This window comes from Nansenia antarctica (assembly GCF_963989245.1).
Source record: "Nansenia antarctica genome assembly, chromosome: 1".
NCBI classification, from domain to species: Eukaryota; Metazoa; Chordata; class Actinopteri; order Argentiniformes; family Microstomatidae; genus Nansenia; species Nansenia antarctica.
Window position 1 is genome coordinate 20,570,137 of NC_137674.1, and position 19,926 is coordinate 20,590,062.

Genomic DNA, 19,926 nt, shown 5'->3' on the forward strand with positions numbered 1-19,926 from the left:
AGTGTACACTGTGGAGGGATAGTACCTATGAGGTGAGTGTACACTGGAGTGGTAGTACCTATGAGGTGAGTGTGGAGAGGTAGTACCTATGAGGTGAGTGTGGAGAGGTAGTACCTATGAGGTGAGTGTACACTGGAGGGGTAGTACCTATGAGGTGAGTGTGGAGAGGTAGTACCTATGAGGTGAGTGTGGAGAGGTAGTACCTATGAGGTGAGTGTACACTGGAGGGGTAGTACCTATGAGGTGAGTGTGGAGAGGTAGTACCTATGAGGTGAGTGTGGAGAGGTAGTACCTATGAGGTGAGTGTGGAGAGGTAGTACCTATGAGGTGAGTGTACACTGGAGGGGTAGTACCTATGAGGTGAGTGTACACTGGAGTGGTAGTACCTATGAGGTGAGTGTGGAGAGGTAGTACCTATGAGGAGAGTGTACACTGTGGAGGGATAGTACCTATGAGGAGAGTGTACACTGTGGAGTGGTAGTACCTATGAGGTGAGTGTGGAGGGGTAGTACCTATGAGGTGACTGTGGAGGGATAGTACCTATGAGGTGAGTGTACACTGTGGAGGGATAGTACCTATGAGGAGAGTGTACACTGTGGAGGGGTAGTACCTAGTACAAGCTACTTGAATCACGCATTCAACTGGATGCAGAACTGGAACGTAGTAGATGTGAATTTGAACGAGACAGGCGTGTGAGACTGCCATATACATCTGCCATATCATACCTCTATTTTATTTGTATTCATCATCACATTTTTCACATTAATTTAACAGTGAATCAACTTGTATTATGCTTACCATCACCAAGTTCCATGGAATTATACAAGGTCCTGACCAGGGTAATTGCCTGAGAGAATTTCCCTGTACAGTCGCATTCACACACACACCTCACCAGGTAAATTTCATGGAATGTACTGGGAAGGCTTGTATGTGTGAAAGGGGTTGTTGAAATATGCATGCATTGTGCAATTGTGACGGCGAAGATTGTAATTCTTTTGCAACAGCTACCGTTTCATTGATGAGGCATACAGGTTTAGTGTTACTGAAAGTTGGCCAGATGAGTGTGTACTTGTCAGTCCGTTCTTCATTGAAGCTGTGGTCTTCCACCTCAATTTTACACTTCAGGTTCTTTGAGAGCAACATTTTGCTTGATTGATAGTGGTGGTCTGGTCTAGTAGATAGTGATTGACAGTGGTGGTCTGGTCTAGTAGATAGTGAGTTGGACTGGTGATCGGAAGGTCATGAGTTGGAATCCCGCCTGTAACACCACCACGAGTGTGCCCTTGAGTGAGGCACTTTTAAATTACTCCAGGGTTAATAATAACTTTAATTTTATATAGCGCCTTTCAAAAGACCCAAGGACGCTTTACAATTCAAGGGAATGATCAGACAGACAAAACAGAAAAACAAACAAAGCAAAACTGAAACATTGACTAGGGGCCAAAGGCCTTGGAGAACAGATGTGTTTTGAGGGATAATTTGAAGGAGTCCAGGGTGAGGGCGTTGCGGATCACTATGGGGAGGGAGTTCCAGAGGGTAGGTGCAGCCTACCAGCCTGAAGGCTCTGTCCCCAAAGGTCTGTAGGTTGGTGTGGGGTGGGGGACTTGACCGGGAGCCAGTGGAGGTGAATGAGGGTGGGGGTGATGTGCTGCCAGGGCTTGGTGTGGGTGAGGAATGTCCCAGTTAACTGTAATTGTAAATTGTTTTGGATTTAAAGCGTCTGCTAAATGGTAAATCATTCCTTAAATGATTTTGATGGACAAAATGCCAGCTCCGCTAAAGTGAAGCCCCCCACAGTGTATGCTTAGAATTCTGGCCCTTGGACAAATGTAATTGGTGACCTCTGACCTATGAGGTGAGTGTAAAGTGTGGAGTAGTAGTACCTATGAGGTGAGTGTACACTGTGGAGTGGTAGTAGGGGCAGCTGTGGTGCACTAGGTAGAGCCGCCGTCTTATCGCAAGGTTGGCAGATCTGCGGTTCGAGCCCCGGCTGGCCACATGTCGAAGTGTCCTTGGGCAAGACACTGAACCCCAAATTGCTCCCAGTGAGCGGGCCGGCGCCTTGCATGGTAGCTTGCCGCCATTGGTGTGTGAATGTGTGTGTGAATGGGTGAATGAGAGACCGTTGTAAAGCGCTTTGGATAAAGGAGCTATATAAGTGCAGTCCATTTACCATATTACCATTTAGTACCTATGAGGTGAGTGTACTCTACTGTGATCGGCCAGAGTTCGACCCAAGGTCTCCCATGTGGAAGACATGTACAATAGCCCGCTAAGCTAAAGGCCTATGCGTTAGGGTGGAGGGTCTGAGGCGAGGTTACTGGTTAGGGAAGAGTGATTCCAAACCACCTCCCCGTTGTCTTTTGTTTTCCAGCCTCTGAAGTATTTCACACCAGTAAAGACGCAGTACATTTTTTTAACTTCAAGTGAAAAAGTAGACATGGGTTTGGCATTAACACAACTAAAACAAGGTCTTGCACTCACAGTTTGAAAAAAAAAGATTGCTTCTCAGGGTCTTTTATTGCGGGTGCTGATTATGGAATAAAATCCCGCCCAATACATCAAAGACCTTTTAAGCTGTTGACTGTTGTTTGAGGAACCCAGCTTCAGTGAAGAGGCCACAATAATAATTTCCTAGAAATCGATAGAAGCATTTCACTCATTCTCTCTTTGATCATTACCAATCTCTTTTCTCTGTGTGTGCTGTGACTCATTCCAACCATATAGCCACAGACACACTAATGGATTTTCTGCTAGACTACATTGACCACCTGCTCAATTGTAGGTTTAATACGTGTGTCATTGGGCACAAAATAAAGCCACTTCTGCATTCTGTCTAATTGATCAGCTCATCCACCTTCATGCAGTAAATACGTTCAATGTTTAGAATGGCTGAAACTACCTCCTTACAATTGCCTCTAGTGTGTAAGAAAGCTACACATGATGTTTACTGTTTCACTTTTAGATCGGCCTTTGCTTGCCCAAAGCCGTCACATAAGTATAGGAGTCTTATTTCTTCCCCTTGGAACGGGAACGGGAATGTCTGTGTTTAGAGGTCTGTTTTTCTGACCTAAAAAAACACCTGCTTCAGCCAAGAAGGAAACCATAATGGTGACAGACAGACGCACCATTATCATGGTGGTACAGTACGTTCACAGAGCCTACTCTGTGATGTCGTATTATATGTCTACGATAGGATGGGGCAAAAGTGTCTCTTTTCAGCTCCGATTTTCTGATTAGGTTGGATTGGTTGAGGCTCCGATGTAATTCCCGTTCAGATTTGTGTCATTTCATCCCCCCTGACTCCTGGTATCGCAGCGTGTCTGATGAGATGGGCAACAAAGATGGAGAGATGATTATTAATTTGTTCGAAGGGGCCTCAGAAGGCGCTGCCTGCCAGACATGATCAAGTCCAGTCTTGTTTATGTGTCATCACATTAAGTACAAGTACACAATGCAACCAAATGCCCGAGGCACAGCGGCTCTGCAACATCAGTCATCATTAACAGTAGAATGTCATAAGTGTAACAGATCCAATATGAATAGTAACAATAATTAAATAGTACAAATAATTAAATAAAATATACACGGTTATTATGGCAGGAGAGGGAGTAAAATGCAAAAAAATAAGGAAAAAAAGGTGTGTCGGGGGGTTGTTATGATGATGATGGGGGTTATAATAATAATAGTAATAATAATAGTAATAATAATAGCGTGGTTTTATATAGCGCCTTTCACAAACCCAAGGACGCTTTACAGAATTTACAGACAGAAAGTCTAACAGACAGAACAGAAAAAAACAAAAAAACAAAGAGACAGAGTGACAGCGCCAAAACTAAACTAGGGGCCAAAGGCCTTGGTGAACAGGCGAGTTTTGAGGGCTGATTTGAAGGTGTCCAGGGTAAGGGGGCGTTGCGAATCACTGTGGGGAGAAAGTTCCAGAGGGTGGGTGCTGCCACACTGAAGGCTCTGTCCCTGAAGGTCTGTAGGTTGGTGCGGGGGGGTGGAAAGACCACAGGTTCCGGGATGGGGTGTGTTGACAGAGAAGGTCGGTTAGGTACTGGGGGGCGCAGGCGTGGAGGGATTTGTCGGTGAGTAGGAGGATTTTGTAGGTGATGCGGGACTTGACCGGAAGCCGGAGGAGGTGAATGAGGGTGGGGGTGATGTGCTGATGTTATGATCTTCCTGGCCTTTCTCTTACATCTCCCGGAGTAGACGGCATGGACGGCTGGGAGCTCACGGCCTATGTGAGGGCTACATGGCTGTTTTCACGCTCTGTTCAGGAGCAGTGCAGCTGCTATACCAGGTGATGCAGCTGGACAGGATGCGCTCAATGGTGCACCTTAACACCAGAACAGCCGTGCCTTTTTACGTACTAAAAGAGCCACCTCTTTAAAATGCTATCCTGCTATTTACACAATAGTGTAAACGACCACTAGTTGGCCGCTTGTAAATTAGCCTGCCTCCTCTACAGAAAAACTGCAAAATAGCTTTTATTTATATTAGCTTATCCTGAAGTGATATTGAAAATGTAAGGATACTGGGTCGTAGCACGCACATATCTAGGAAAAGTCATGAAAGGAGAGTCCTGAAATTTGATCGAGTGCAAAGATAGAACACTTTTTTTGCCCCCTCGTGGCTGATTAAGTGTTAAAAGTGTGTGAGGGTCTGGGGGGGGACAATGCCGAATTTCCTCAGGCGTGGTGTGACCATGTTAGATCCTTTGTGATGTGGCCACCAAGAAACCTGAAGCTGTTCACTCTCCACTTCAAAGCCACCAATGAGGATGGGTGCATCATCTTTTAATGGACTGAAGAATGACGCTCTAAAAGTATGCCCGGTCTCAAACAACGACACCCCACATCAACACTAAAGCCCAATTTATACTTCTGCGTCGAATTTACGCACGGCTACGCCGTAGCCTACGCAAGGGCTCTCCCAATTTATAGTTCTGCGTTGGTCGGTCTGTGTCGCGTTGGTCGGTGTACTCTTAGCGGCATAATAGCGATCAAAAAACTTATTTTTGTTATGCTTGTTGTAAAGAAAATGTATATAATGCATTGAAATGACAGTAAACTAAGATAATAAGATGGCTATCATAATTTTTCAAATCTTTATTAATAAGTAATTACAGAAAAAGTAAATTACATTTCTGTCATGGCTTCCACATTTACGAGAGAGTCGAAATGTGACGCTACCAATCACAGTAGATAACTTAACATTAAATATATCTATCATAAATATAATTTAAACCCAACGAACAGCCATGGGGCTCCCTGTAACTAATCATTTATTTCTAAATAAACAGGATTGTACATCTCGTAAATGTGAATCGCGCTCCTTATGGGAAGGCTGTGCCTGACGCTTCCATGGGGCGCTCCGTTGGAACGGTGTACTCATAGCGGCATAATAGCGATTTTTTTGTTATGCTTGTTGTAAAGAAAATGTCTATAATGCATTGAAATGACATCTAAGATAATAAGATGGCTATCATAATTTTTCTAATCTTTATTAATAAGTAATTACAGAAAAAGTAAATGACATTTCTGTCATGGCTTCCGCGTTTTGGCCTACGAGAGAGTCGGAATCATGTCGGAATCATGTGCTACCAAGCGGACCAATCACAGTGCTTACGTAGGCTACGCCGTAGATTTTACGCAGAAGTATAAATTGGGCTTAAGTGCATAAACGTGATGTATTATGCCAATAAAACAGTAACTATGTGTTAAAGGCTGTGATATGAACGGCTAGAAGTCTGGTTTATGAATTAAGTGCTGATTTTAGATGGTCTGAAGAGTGTTCATATGCTAAAAGTGAGTGTCCCAATAGTTCTCAAAATGCATTGGTTCGGAATATCTAAAGGGGAGGGCTCTTAGGTTTTCTCCTCCAATGCATTTCGAGAAGGAGAAGGAGAGATGGTGTGAGGGACAGAGGAGCAACTATTGGGACGCAACCCCAGTGTCCTAGCAGTGAGTTTCTTCTTCAACACAAGTGCAATCAGGTCAGTCTTGACTGAGGTCATCGGTGCTCTCTCTCTCTATGTCCGTGGCTCCCAAACTTTGGAAGGTTCTTCCTTTGGAACTTAGGTCAGCGGTCTCAGTCGAAGCATTTAAAAAACAGCTCAAGGCTGTCCTGTACAGACAGTCTTTTTGTGACTTGTTATTATGTGTTGTACACTTGTTATTTGTTTCTTCTTTTGATTTTCACTTGTTTACCTATTTCTTTTAAACCTGCTATTACTTTTGCTCTTTAATTATGTTTTTTTAGCCTATGTAAAGCACTTTGTGACCGCTGGTCTGTGATCGGGGGTATATAAATCAACTTTACTTACTTCCTTACTTACTCTGTCCATCAGGGACACGTGTACTCGCTGGGCTCCACCCTCTCTGCTGCGCTGGACTTTGTCATCGAGCCAGAACTGGAGGCGGAGCTCGGGGAGGAGACTCGGAAGCTCCTGGAACAGATGCAGGAGGACAGGCCTGAGGACAGGCCACACCCAGATGTACGCAAGTCCCGCCCATTTTTTTGCTCCACTATGAGACTGACGCTACTGATATTTCACTAGGATATTCCAGGTAGTATCAGCAGGTGATAAAGTGATGTTGAGTGCTTGTGATATTTGATTGTTCTTTTCATTGTGTTAGTGTAGTATATTTTTACACATTAATGGCCTTCTTATATTCACGTATATTTTACACATATATTCACGTATATTTTACACATATTACACGTATATTTTTATTACCTCAAATACACTTTATTGAATACTTTATTATTTCATTTACAAACGATCTCAATTGTCGCACATGTGCTGACACACACACACGAGTTGTCGCACATGTGCTGACACACACACACGAATTGTTGCGCATGCGCAGTCACACACACACGCATATGCACGCCCCCGAGGGTCTAGGCCAATCAGAGGCCTAGGAGGAAGGCTATAAGACTTCTGTGCAGAGGCGCGAGCGGCCTGCTCTGCTGACTATCTCGACTGTGACTGTTTAGTGTGCCTGTAATCTGAAGACCCGACCTTTTTTGAATAAATACTTTTAAACCTGGGCCAGAAGTTTTCACCTCTTCTTTATCACTGAAACAGAGAAAATATTCGACATAAGGCCGAGAGAGAGGGGATACCTTGTTCTTAAAACAAGACTACAGCAGCTGTTCTCTGCTATACCACAATAATAACCACACACACGATAAAAATCGTACAATTAAAACACTTTTCTCAATACAGGCTTTATAACCCGGCTCTCTCTGACTACTCTACCCAGTTATATATTAAAGAAGATCCGTTTAAAATATAGCTTACACAGTCTAATTTGCACAGCTTCGCCTTGTACTTACTGTTCCCCTGGAGAGCTGCAAAACGACCGATCCAGAGCTATTAAAAAGGGTCCCTTCGTGGTTGCCACTTATGTCGAATATTTTCTCTGTTTCAGTGATAAAGAAGAGGTGAAAACTTCTGGCCCAGGTTTAAAAGTATTTATTCAAAAAAGGTCGGGTCTTCAGATTACAGGCACACTAAACAGTCACAGTCGAGATAGTCAGCAGAGCAGGCCGCTCGCGCCTCTGCACAGAAGTCTTATAGCCTTCCTCCTAGGCCTCTGATTGGCCTAGACCCTCGGGGGCGTGCATATGCGTGTGTGTGTGACTGCGCATGCGCAACAATTCGTGTGTGTGTGTCAGCACATGTGCGACAACTCGTGTGTGTGTGTCAGCACATGTGCGACAATTGAGATCGTTTGTAAATGAAATAATAAAGTATTCAATAAAGTGTATTTGAGGTAATAAAAATATACGTGTAATATGTGTAAAATATACGTGAATATATGTGTAAAATATACGTGAATATAAGAAGGCCATTAATGTGTAAAAATATACTACATTAGAACAAAAGAAAGTAGTAATAATAGCGGTAGTAGAAGTAGGAATAGTAGTAATACTAGTAGTTGGAGTAATATAATTCCACCTTTGATGAGCAGAACAACATAAAGTGGACTTGAGCAGCACCATGTGGAAGATCAGTGAAAGTGAAAATACAAGTGTGAGCAGACATGAACGTGCAGACGATTTCGCAAAAGCAGGCAACATGAAACCAGAATTATTCATATCCATGTCACCCCAAGGATAAGAAAATTCCTTTCACATCAGCAGAAACCCCCCAAAAATCCCCTCCAAAAGCCGAACAACTATCTCAACTGTCAGACGCAAAATGAGCTGACGGGTTCCTTATTAATTTACACTTTGTGTACTTCATGTTCGCTGAGACCTTGTATATTCTCCCCCACAGGACATTCTCTCTCTTGCAGAGACAAATCTGGCACAGAGCTCCTCCACAGCTGTCTGCCGGAAACTCTCCTCCACAGGAAGGAGGGTGCTGTCTATAGAGTCAGTCTCCACATGTCAAGGTTTGCACACAGTTACAGTACAAGTACATCTGCCTAAAGTAAGTGAAACAACAACCAAACGTCATAGGCCGCGTTCGTAAATTCACTCTGGAATCTGATCAGCAGCACGCTTTAGAATGCCTCTTGCCCAATCAGATGACTTGGTCCCTTTCTGACCTTGAACCCGGTGTGCGCTCCGGCGGCGCTCTCGGAGCGAATTTACCAACGCCAGCCATAATCAACCCCTTGTCGTAGCCAAAGTGCTAGAAAAAGGGAAGCAAATAATAATTAAATGTATTTTTTTTTTATATCCATACAGTAGACGTATTTAGACGAGTCGTTTCTCTTACTGTGGTACTGATCACACGGCCGTGTTCACAGACAGATGGGAGGACTCCTGGGAGGCCCGATGGCAGCAGCCCAGAACCAAACACCTGTTCCAGAGGTCCGACTCGGATGACAGCGCCAAAGACGACAGCGCGCTCCCAGGTGCCGTGGCTGAGAACCCAGGGGAGAAGGGCCTCTCCAGGCATCAGATGTGCGGGGGCTGGGACTCCTCCATGTGGGCCGAGGGCATGGAGGGGGACAGCGACGGGGACCTGGTAGCACCGACAGAAGAGGACGGCTTTGGATCTCTGTCGGACAGCAGGTCCCAGAACAGCTCCCCTGTCTGCAGGAGGGCTCAGGAGAGGGCGGGAGGGAGGGTGAGGGGGGTGCTGAATCGTTCCTGCTCTGTCCCAGACTCCAACAACCCCCGAGCTGTCCCCCCGACCCCGCATGGGGACATCAGCATCCCTGTCTCGGACCTCACGGAGATCGGCGCCGAGGGCCGCGTGGCGCACATGTCCGTCTGGAGTAACGGTCTGCAGAGAGGGGAGCGGCGGCTGGGGTCCCCTGACGGGAGCAGCCACTCTGAGCGCTGTGTGAACTGCTTCAGAGATGACTGGACATCAGGAGAGTACGGGGATGCGCGCCTCTCCGGATCGAGCAGTGCGTTAGATTCAGATCCGTTCAGTCAAAGTGGAACCCAAGACCCCACTTTGTCTCGCTCGACTGAGGACTCGCTGGACTCTGCCCGCGTCGAGTCTTCGGTAAACAACAACCTTTACTCTCCCAATAACCACATGACCAAAAGCATGCTGTGCCTCAACGAAGAGACTCAGGATGAGGTGAGCTGAAACTAGTTTTACTACACTACAGTATTGTCTGTTGTTTGAGCTTTTAGTGCCAGAGAACTGAGCTTCTGGTAAGGTTTAGTATAATAATAATAATAATGATAATAATAATAATGATAATAATAATAATGATAATAACAATAATAATAATGATAATAACAATAATAATGATTAAAAAAGAAGGGAAAAAAGAATCATAATCATAATAATAATAATGATGATAATAATGATATTAATAATATTCTTAAGGATAATAATAATAACGATGATAATAATAATAATAATAATAATAATAATAATAATAATAATAATAATTACTTTTACTTGTTTAGCATTTTTCCTGCTGTCTTGTTGCTTTAGTATTCTGAGAGTGAGACACATTGGGTGATTGTGATAAAACCTGGTTTCACTATTATGAAATAATGTCTCTGTTCTTGACTGCATTTGCCTGCTGCAATGGAACCAATAGAATAGTTCCCATTCACCTGCCCCTCCAGACAGGGCTATACTTCTAACACTGACTGTGATGTGTGTCTGCTCTGTACCTAACACTGACTGTGATGTGTGTCTGCTCTGTACCCAACACTGACTGTGAGGGTGTGTCTGCTCTGTACCTAACACTGACTGTGATGTGTGTCTGCTCTGTACCCAACACTGACTGTGATGTGTGTGTCTGCTCTGTACCCAACACTGACTGTGATGTGTGTCTGCTCTGTACCTAACACTGACTGTGATGTGTGTCTGCTCTGCGCCTAGTGGATCTCTCTGAGGGAGCTGCTCACCCAGTCTGGACGGAGCATGTCTGTGAACGAGCTGTGGGCCCTGTGTCACACCTGTCTCTCTACGCTGCAGACCTACATTGACTTCCCAGGTTAGAATCTGTCAACCCATCACAGACCTACATTGACCCTCATTTACATTTACACTTACATTTACATTTACATTTACATTTACATTTTGGGAATTTAGCAGACACCTTATTCCAAAGCGACTTACAATCGATACATTTGACTAAGGAAGTGAATCATCAGTTCACCAGTTGCAGCAGGAAGAGTAATCTAGCTCAGGCCCGGGGCCATTGGCAGTCTCCGTGATAGTCTATTTTTTTTTTTTATTAACCCCTCAAAAAAAGTTCGGAAACGTTATTTCGGTCGATTATTCCTCCCCTTTAATAATACCAATTGGTATTGTATTTTATATTGTTGGAAAGCCTGATTAGTCACCTTTACAACGAGGTACAACTTGTAAGGACCATGCATTTGTGGAATGAGCAACACAGCTAAACGTGTGGGTAGCGGCCCAAAAATATTTGCCAAAATCCCCTATATTCTTCTGCTGGTATTCACTCTTGTTTTGAGTTGCTTGGTGAATTGGATGATTGCACTCTCCCACAGTAATAAGGAAAAAACAACACATATTGGCCATTTTTACACTTTATTCATTTGACACTGTCAGGGACCTCAGTAGCGTGTGGAAGATCCATACGCAGTCACAACAGCTTCTCACCTCCTCCTCATGCTGGTCATTCCTCAACCAGGATTATGCAAGTCAGCCAACATGGTTGCATTGGTCACTCTGGCACGTACAGCACGCCCAAGCTGATCCCACAAGTCTTCAATTGAGTTGAGGTCTGGATTCACGGCAGGCCATTCCATCCTCTCCACTCCCAAATTCTGGAGGTACTCTGTGATGATCCTGGCTCTGTGGGGGCGAGCGTTGTTATCCTGGAGGATGGAGTTAGGTCCCAGATTCGGGAGATATGGGATCGCCACTGGCCCCAGAATATCATTCCTGTCAATTAGGTGCCATTCAGGTGCCAGTCACACCTGTGACTGACATACACCTGCCAGCACTTGAAGCTCAAAACAAGAGTGAATACCAACAGAAGAATATTGCAGGGGATTTTGGCACATTTGTTTGGGCCGCTACCCACACGTTTAGCTGTGTAACTCATTCCACGAATGCATGCTCCTTACAAGTTGTACCTCGTTGTAAAGGTGACTAGTCAGGCTTTCCAACAATATAACATACAATACCAATTGGTATTATTAAAGGGGAAGAAGAATCGACTGAAATAACGTTTCCAAACTTTTTTTGAGGGGTTTATATAGACACTGTAGAAACAGAGAAACAGTACAAGGGGGTCAGTAGAAGTCTTAGGGGGCACATTATAGGGGAAAAGCGGGTGTCTCAGGAGACGCAGTGCTGGGGGGTAGTAGATGACTACCCAGGTTAGAATCTGTCAACCTATCACAGACCTACGGTACATGAACTACCCAGGTTAGAACACTTTCCACCAATCACAGACCTACATTAACTACCCAGGTTAGAACACTCTCCACCAATCACAGATCTTTGCACCAACACATTTTTTTGCTAATCATCAAGCGGTAATGGCTCCACCCACTACCCTCTGACCCCACCCACTACCCTCTGACCCCACCCACTACCCTCTGACCCCACCCACTACCCTCTGACCTCCACCCACTACCCTCTGGCCTCCACCCACTACCCTCTGACCTCCACCCACTACCCTCTGGCTCCGCCCACTACCCTCTGACCCCCACCCACTACCCTCTGGCCCCACCCACTACCCTCTGATCCCCACCCACTACCCTCTGGCCCCACCCACTACCCTCTGGCCCCACCCACTACCCTCTGATCCCCACCCACTACCCTCTGGCCCCACCCACTACCCTCTGGCCCCACCCACTACCCTCTGACCTCCACCCACTACCCTCTGACCCCCACCCACTACCCTCTGACCCCACCCACTACCCTCTGGCCCCACCCACTACCCTCTGACCTCCACCCACTACCCTCTGACCCCACCCACTACCCTCTGACCCCACCCACTACCCTCTGGCCCCACCCACTACCCTCTGACCCCACCCACTACCCTCTGATCCCCACCCACTACCCTCTGACCTCCACCCACTACCCTCTGGCTCCACCCACTACCCTCTGATCCCCACCCACTACCCTCTGGCCCCACCCACTACCCTCTGACCCCACCCACTACCCTCTGGCCCCACCCACTACCCTCTGACCTCCACCCACTACCCTCTGGCTCCACCCACTACCCTCTGACCCCCACCCACTACCCTCTGGCCCCACCCACTACCCTCTGGCTCCACCCACTACCCTCTGGCTCCACCCACTACCCTCTGGCTCCACCCACTACCCTCTGACCCCCACCCACTACCCTCTGACCTCCACCCACTACCCTCTGACCCCACCCACTACCCTCTGGCCCCACCCACTACCCTCTGATCTCCACCCACTACCCTCTGACCTCCACCCACTACCCTCTGATCTCCACCCACTACCCTCTGACCTCCACCCACTACCCTCTGGCTCCACCCACTACCCTCTGGCTCCACCCACTACCCTCTGGCTCCACCCACTACCCTCTGGCTCCACCCACTACCCTCTGGCTCCACCCACTACCCTCTGACCTCCACCCACTACCCTCTGACCTCTGTGTACCACTTTTCTGTTTATGAAATTCTAATGAAAAAAAATTGTTTTGGGCAAATCATTGAGCTTATCATTTGCTCTGTAAAAAGGTGTCTTCATAGGTATATTTTCATGCACTTTTGAATATTAACATATTGACCTTGGAATTCTACTCTGCCTTTCTGTCCTCTATGAAAGAATACTTATGCCTGGACACTATGTATGTAGGCTGTGGAGGGGAAGCACTCTTCCTAAAACCTAAAAACACAGGTATGGCTACTACTACCACTACGTTTTGTACTTATTCATAATAGTACGCAATAATCTCTGCCAAGCAATGAAGTTACTTCAGCATATTCGATTTCTTCTTTGTCTACCTTTACGTATTTACTGTTGTGGCTTCAAATACCGTACTCTGCAGTGAAGAGTTTAAAGCAGCATTTCTTTGAGAGGATGTCATGGCAACCTTCAGTAATTCATTGTCGTTGTTCTTTATAGGATCCTATGATGTGTTTTATCTGGCACCTGAATTTCAGGAGCATGGAATCGTAACTGAAAAGGTTGGTCTCTACTTCTGACATGAGTCTTTAGGAGTTTTGTTCGTCAAGTAGATGCTTTTGAATATTGTTGATGTGGATGTCATACCCCCCTCTCTCTATCACTGTCTCCCTGTCTGTGCTCACGCATGCTTCTCTGTCTCTATCGCTCACACTCTCTGCCCCCTCTCTCCCTCTATAAATATATCTGTTGATCTCTCTATCTATACCTATCTCTCTGTTTTAGGCCTGTGTTTATGGTGTAGCTGCAATACTTTGGACCAGTGCCAAGTTTGGCCTGTCAGCCAATCAGAAGCTAGCCATGCCCAGGAAACTGAAGAGGCTGCTGCTGGAGATGGCCAAGAGGACCCCACTGGAGAGACCTTCCATCGCCATGGCCAAAAAGGTTTGTTCTGGTTCAGCTCAACTTCTTCTATCGACAGAACATTTATTTCTTTTCTGTGTTGTATTAAGTAATTACTAGGGCTGGGACTTTAATGCGTTAATTTCGATTAATTAATTACAGAAAAACTTACATTAGGTTAGGTACCTTGTGTGATCTGTTGGTCTGTGTAGCTAAAATAAACAGGATTTTGCATATATACAAACTTATATATGTCTATTCATTGATTCACTCATATAAATCCATTTGAATTGAAAACTGTTGCTTCTCGTGTCAAATATTGATATGCGATTAAAATGCGATTAATTTCGATTAATTAATTACAAAGCCTCAAATTAATTTGATAATTTTTTGTAACCGCGTCCCACCTCTAGTAATTACATTTCAATAAGATATGTTGTATTTCAATAAACTGAGATTAGGACAACGTATTATATTTTGCCCCTGGAGTTTAATGAAACTGTTAAGCACTGAACAACATGTTCCTGTGTGCTGCTGTAGAGCTGCAGGGACTATCTGTCCCATCAAGGGACCAATGCTGAGGCCGTGTGGACCACGCTCATCAACATAGTTCACCAGGTACCTCGCCACTGTACATTACATTACATTACACTACATTACATTACACTACATTACATTACATTACACTTTATTGTCATTGCAGAGAACAAGTACCAGACAACGAAATGCAGTTTAGAATCTAACCAGAAGTGCAAATCGTGATATAAGAACATGATAAACATGACAATGTTTGTGATAGGTACAGTAAGGCATGTACGGTAGTTAAGAGGTATATGATCTATGTACAGTTAAGGTAGCTTATGTACAGATGTATGAAAAGAGGCTATATCAGGAGGTGTGTGCAATGTGCAATAATACAGTATGTGCAAAGGTAGTATTGTAAACAGCAAGTACTGCAAAGGTTAAAGATTGACCACATTGACCAGGGGTGTGCAACCAACAGTAGTGCAAAGACTAAATGTGACACGGTCTGGTCAATTGGCCCGCAAGTAGGCAGCCGATTTAATGTTCAGACTTTTCTTTCGAAAAATTTAAATACATTTCAGCATTGTTGAAAATCAATGACACACTCGCTGGTCAACTAACACAGCTTGTTTTGTGAGCCTGCTAACAATGTAAAGTAGTGTTATACAGTGGGGTGCAAACATTTGGGCACCCCTGGTTTAAATGTCTGTTATAATTAATCTCCAAGTGATTGAAAGCAAACCTGAACACAAAATGCTACAAAGTTAAACATGACACCTTTCTGCAAATTTTAAAGCAGGGTTTCTTTTTATTTTCTTAAATTATAAAAAGGGAAAGGGCCCTGTGCAAAAGTGTGGGAACCCTTATGGATTATTCTTTGTTACCTTTTGAGAAGATGATTAACAAGGCCCAGACCAAGGTGATTTTCTCGTTAAGGCTTCAATGAGTCAGGTGAATATAATTCCAGGGTTGAACTATATATTCTGAAGTAACTCCATGCCTTCTAAAGTATCAGACTGCGGTGGCTGTTGTGTCTGGTGTTAAAAACCATGGGTTCCTCTAAACAGTTGTCCAAGGATGTCAGAATCAAGATAGTTCACTTCCACCATCATGGAGAAGGCTACAAAAAACTCTTGCAACGTTTCAAACTACCCATTTCCACTGTCAGAAACATCATCAGAAAATGGAAAATAAATGGAACAATTGAAGTCAAGGCAAGATCTGGAAGACCAAGAACATTTTCAGATAGAATGGCCTGAGATCTGGTGAGAAATGCTCAGAAGAACCCACACATCACTGCAAAAGAGCTGCAAAGAGTAGCACACACCGGTCTAGTTGTTGACAACAATACAGCGTACCTTAAACAACAAAGACCTACAACACAAAATTAAGCGTCTGAAGTATACAAAAGAAAACCGTGGGAAACCTGAAGCCTATTGGAACAATGTGCTTTGGACTGGCGAAACCAAAATTGAACTTTTTGGCCACAACCAAAGAAGATATGTTTGGAGAAAAAAGGGTGAAGCATTTATAGAGAAGAAAACCTTGCCAACTGTTAAGCAGGGAGGTGGATCCATTATGCTTTGGGGTTGTGTAGCAGCTGGCAATTTTGTGTGGGTGGAAGGAAGAATGGATTCCACCAAATATCAAGACATTCTAGAGGCTAATGTTCGAAGGTCAGTCCAGAAATTGAAGTTGAAGAGAGGTTGGGTATTCCAGCAAGACAATGACTCAAAATCAACCATGAAGTACCTCCAGGAAAGACAGATGAAGGTTTTAGAATGGCCATCACAGTCCCCAGGCTTCAATATTTTTGTGAAAAGAGCTCAAACATGCCATGCAAGAAGGCCAAAGAATATTTCTGAGCTAGATGTTCTGCCAGGAAGAATGGGGGGAAAAATCCCAAAACAAGAATTGAAAGACTACAAGAAGTGTTTGCAAGCTGTTATACTTGCCTGAGGAGGAGTTACAAAGTACTAGCTGACAGGGTTCCGAAACTTTTGCACAAGGCCTTTTTCCTTGTTTTATTATTTTAAAACTGTAAAAAGTAAAAAAAAAAAATGTATCTTGCTTTAGAATGTGATGAAACATGTCATGTTTAACTTTGTACCATTTAGGTTTGCTTCTTTTCACTTAGATATTAATTATAAAAGGCATTTTGACTATAGAGTGCCCACATTTTTGCACCCCACTGTAGTTAACTAGGTAGCAGGGGGGATTACTCACCGAATCCATTTCATTGCAGTATTTTGGCTTGACTAGTGAGTTTGTGTTGTGATTTTCAACAACATTGAAATGTATTCCTGTGTTTCAAAATAAAAGTCTGACCATATTGATTGGTTGCCGACTTGTGGCCCAAATGACCAGACCGTGTCACAAATAGGATTGGGGGAGGGGGAGGGGGATTCAGAGGGCTACTGATACCTGTACTTAACTTTCAGCTGTGGTAGTTAAGCCCAATTTATACTTCTGCGTCGAATTTACGCGCGGCTACACCGTAGCCGACGCAAGGGCTCTCCCAATTTATACTTCTGCGTAGGGCGCTCCGTTGGAACGGTGTACTCAAAGCGGCATAATAGCGATTTTTTTTGTTTGTTATGCTTTTTTGTTTGTTATCTTCTAATCTTTATTAATAAGTAATTACAGAAAAAGTAAATTACATTTCTGTCATGGCTTCCGCATTTTGGCCTACGAGAGAGTCGGAATCATGTGCTACCAAGCGGACCAATCACAGTGCTTACGGTTGCGTCGATTTTACGCAGAAGTATAAATTGGGCTTTAGTACCTTTCAGAGACTGTTGAAAATCCTGTCCCTTGAGAAAGAAAGGGACCTGTTATAGGTTATAGGTTAAAGGGACCTGTTATACAGTAGTTGTAGGAGCCTTGACATTCTCTCCTGTTACTTTTCAGCCTTTCCCAAAGGATATTGTTACTGAAGATCTGAATGTATTGGATTGTAAAAGAGGCTCAAATGAGGAGTCGACACATGTCATGAGTGGTATGGTTGATATCTACTTGTATTTGGATACGATTTTGTCTGCTTTGTGATCAACACGATGTAAATACTTTGCATTGTATTTTACTGCTGATGTGTTTTGCGTTGTGTGAGACAATATGGTAGATGTTGTAACTGGTGTTGTTATGACTGTGTGTAGGGTTTGTGCCCATGGCCACTGAGAGCCGATTGGCTCCTGTGCCTGGCCCTGTTCCCCATAGCTATCCAATCAGCAGGAACCACCAGCTCCCAGAGGCCTTCACCTCCCCAGCTACACACTTCACCCCCATCGTCCTGACCCAGGAGAGAACCCCCAGACCTGCCTCAGACATTGAGGGGTAGGCAGGGGTCTGGGAAGATAATGTCTGGGCAAAGTGGTTTGGACCCAATGCCTAGAGCTTAGATGCCCAGCAGTGTCCTAGAGCTTTATTGGGCTCATACCATTTCATTTGACTGCTGATCTCAAGAGTATAGATTAACAAAAAAAAAAAAAATCCTTCTTGTGTGGCAGGGCTGTTGATGAGTTCACCAGAGGTCTTCACATCCAGGACCCCCCCCCGCTGCCCCCGGCAGGCCGAGGTCTACAGAAAGACGGGAAGGACGGCCCTGTCACTCAAAGGAGGGCGGTCACTCCAAACTCCTCCTCCACTGCCTCCGGTGGCAGGACAGTGGTCGACTCCCCACCTCCCTCCTCCCCTGAACGGACCGACCAGGGTCAGACGAGAGGCCCGCTTCCTCCCACTTCCTCATCCTCCTCTCGTCTCGCCGGCTGTGGTGTTTTCAACAACTTCCTCCTCCGCCAGGACCGCCAGACAGGACATCTCACCCTGCTCCCAGTGCAGATCACCGCTTCCGACTTTGGTCCTGGACTGGACTTGAATCTGCCCCTGATTTCCAGCTCCCTCCGAAGCCAACGCCAAGGTCCGCGGGGCCCTGAGGGCGTTAGGACCGATTGTGTGACTGTAACAATGAGCCCCAGAGACCATCTGACCTTTGACCCGGCAGCTGAACCCTCTCTGCCCTGCCCTGTCGGCAGCCCCAGCACCAGCAGCAGAGCCCCAGACTCCACAATAATGGCTGCATCCCAAACCCACCACAGAGAAGCAGGCCCAGGGACAGGAGCTGAGGGTGAGTCCCAGCATGGTGTACCTCTGGGAGCTCCCCCGCCCCCCCCCTCCTCTCCCCTGATCCACCCAGCCCTACGAGAGGTCATAGCTCTGCTCAGGGGAGAGTTCGCCTTCCATGGCTATCTGGAGAACGGAGTAGAGGACCTGGCCATGGGTAAGAATAATAATAATAATAATAATAATAATACATTAGACTTATATAGCGCTTTTCTAGACACTCAAAGACGCTTTACAAACTGAAAAGATCCAGTAGTAATAATAAAAAAGAAACAAAAGGTAAATTGAAGAAAGTATAGGGCCCTAATGAAGGTAGTGCTGGGGACACATGGGTAAGGGAGGGGGAGAGGGTTAACTGGTGAAGGCGAGCTTGAAGAGGTGGGTTTTGAGGGCCTGTTTAAATGTTGGGAGGGTGTTGGCCTGTCTGATGTGGTTGGGGAGGGCGTTCCAGAGGGACGGGGCGAATACATGAGTATGAATGCTTACTCTCCCGTACATGATGTTCCTTCGTCTTGGTGGTCATGAATGTGGATGATCTTCACAGTGAACCTCTATGACGAGCTGTATGTCAATGTGAAGTGTTACCAAAACCTTTTCACTGACTTTGCGTCTGTTGTTTCTCTTGTATCTTCCTAGGGGAGTACATCTTCTCCCTGAAGGACCTACAGTACCATACGTTTGCCAGTGTTGTGAGGGAGAAGATCTGTGATCTTTACTGGGAAGAAGACCTGCTAGGAGTCCTCCACTGCCTAGTAAACCATAGCCAATTCTCTCTGTGGGTATCGCTTCAATTTGCCTTGATTGTTAATGACAAAAGCAGTTATTATCGTAAGAACACATCGCATTCCCGTCCCTATTCCCACAGTCCAGGAGCAGTTGGAAACCACTCTTACCTCAAACAGTTAGCTACAGTATTTAGTTACGGAGGAAATTCCCCTAGCTCCTCCAGAGACAACACGTGATTGGTTGGTCTCTGGCAGGGGTTGTGTTTCGAATTTTAATTTCTCTCATGTGACTCCTCCCTCCCTTCCTTCCCCCCTCCATCTACACACACACACACACACTCACACACACGCGCACACACACGCACACACACACGGACACTCACACGCACACTCACACGCACACTCACACGCGCACACACACACACACACACACACACACACACACTACACATCACCTCCACTTATAATCAGCATTAGTAATAGAAGATGCACTTCAAACACACACTTTCACCATCCACCCCACTCCTGCTTTCTCCTGCAAGAAAGGTTCCTATGGTAACAGGCAGACCTGCCTCGTGTTTTGGTTTGTGGTCCTTAGAACATTGAAGCATTCAGGAGCCACTTAAGGTC

The 19,926-nt window shown here is 45.2% G+C and overlaps 1 protein-coding gene across 1 annotated transcript in view; it reads left to right on the plus strand.

Moving 5' to 3' along the window:
- Positions 1-19,926, plus strand: part of kndc1 (kinase non-catalytic C-lobe domain containing 1) — a gene marked incomplete at both ends in the record, with an annotated part of 45,440 nt that overhangs the window by 9,795 nt on the left and 15,719 nt on the right. The window contains 12 exons of the mRNA XM_080537807.1: positions 6,356-6,502; positions 8,297-8,414; positions 8,775-9,562; positions 10,325-10,439; positions 13,226-13,297; positions 13,526-13,587; positions 13,811-13,969; positions 14,468-14,545; positions 17,363-17,450; positions 17,608-17,785; positions 17,959-18,728; positions 19,208-19,346. Of these exons, the coding sequence (XP_080393933.1) occupies positions 6,356-6,502; positions 8,297-8,414; positions 8,775-9,562; positions 10,325-10,439; positions 13,226-13,297; positions 13,526-13,587; positions 13,811-13,969; positions 14,468-14,545; positions 17,363-17,450; positions 17,608-17,785; positions 17,959-18,728; positions 19,208-19,346 (2,714 nt within the window). The remainder of the gene's footprint in view (positions 1-6,355; positions 6,503-8,296; positions 8,415-8,774; positions 9,563-10,324; positions 10,440-13,225; positions 13,298-13,525; positions 13,588-13,810; positions 13,970-14,467; positions 14,546-17,362; positions 17,451-17,607; positions 17,786-17,958; positions 18,729-19,207; positions 19,347-19,926) is intronic.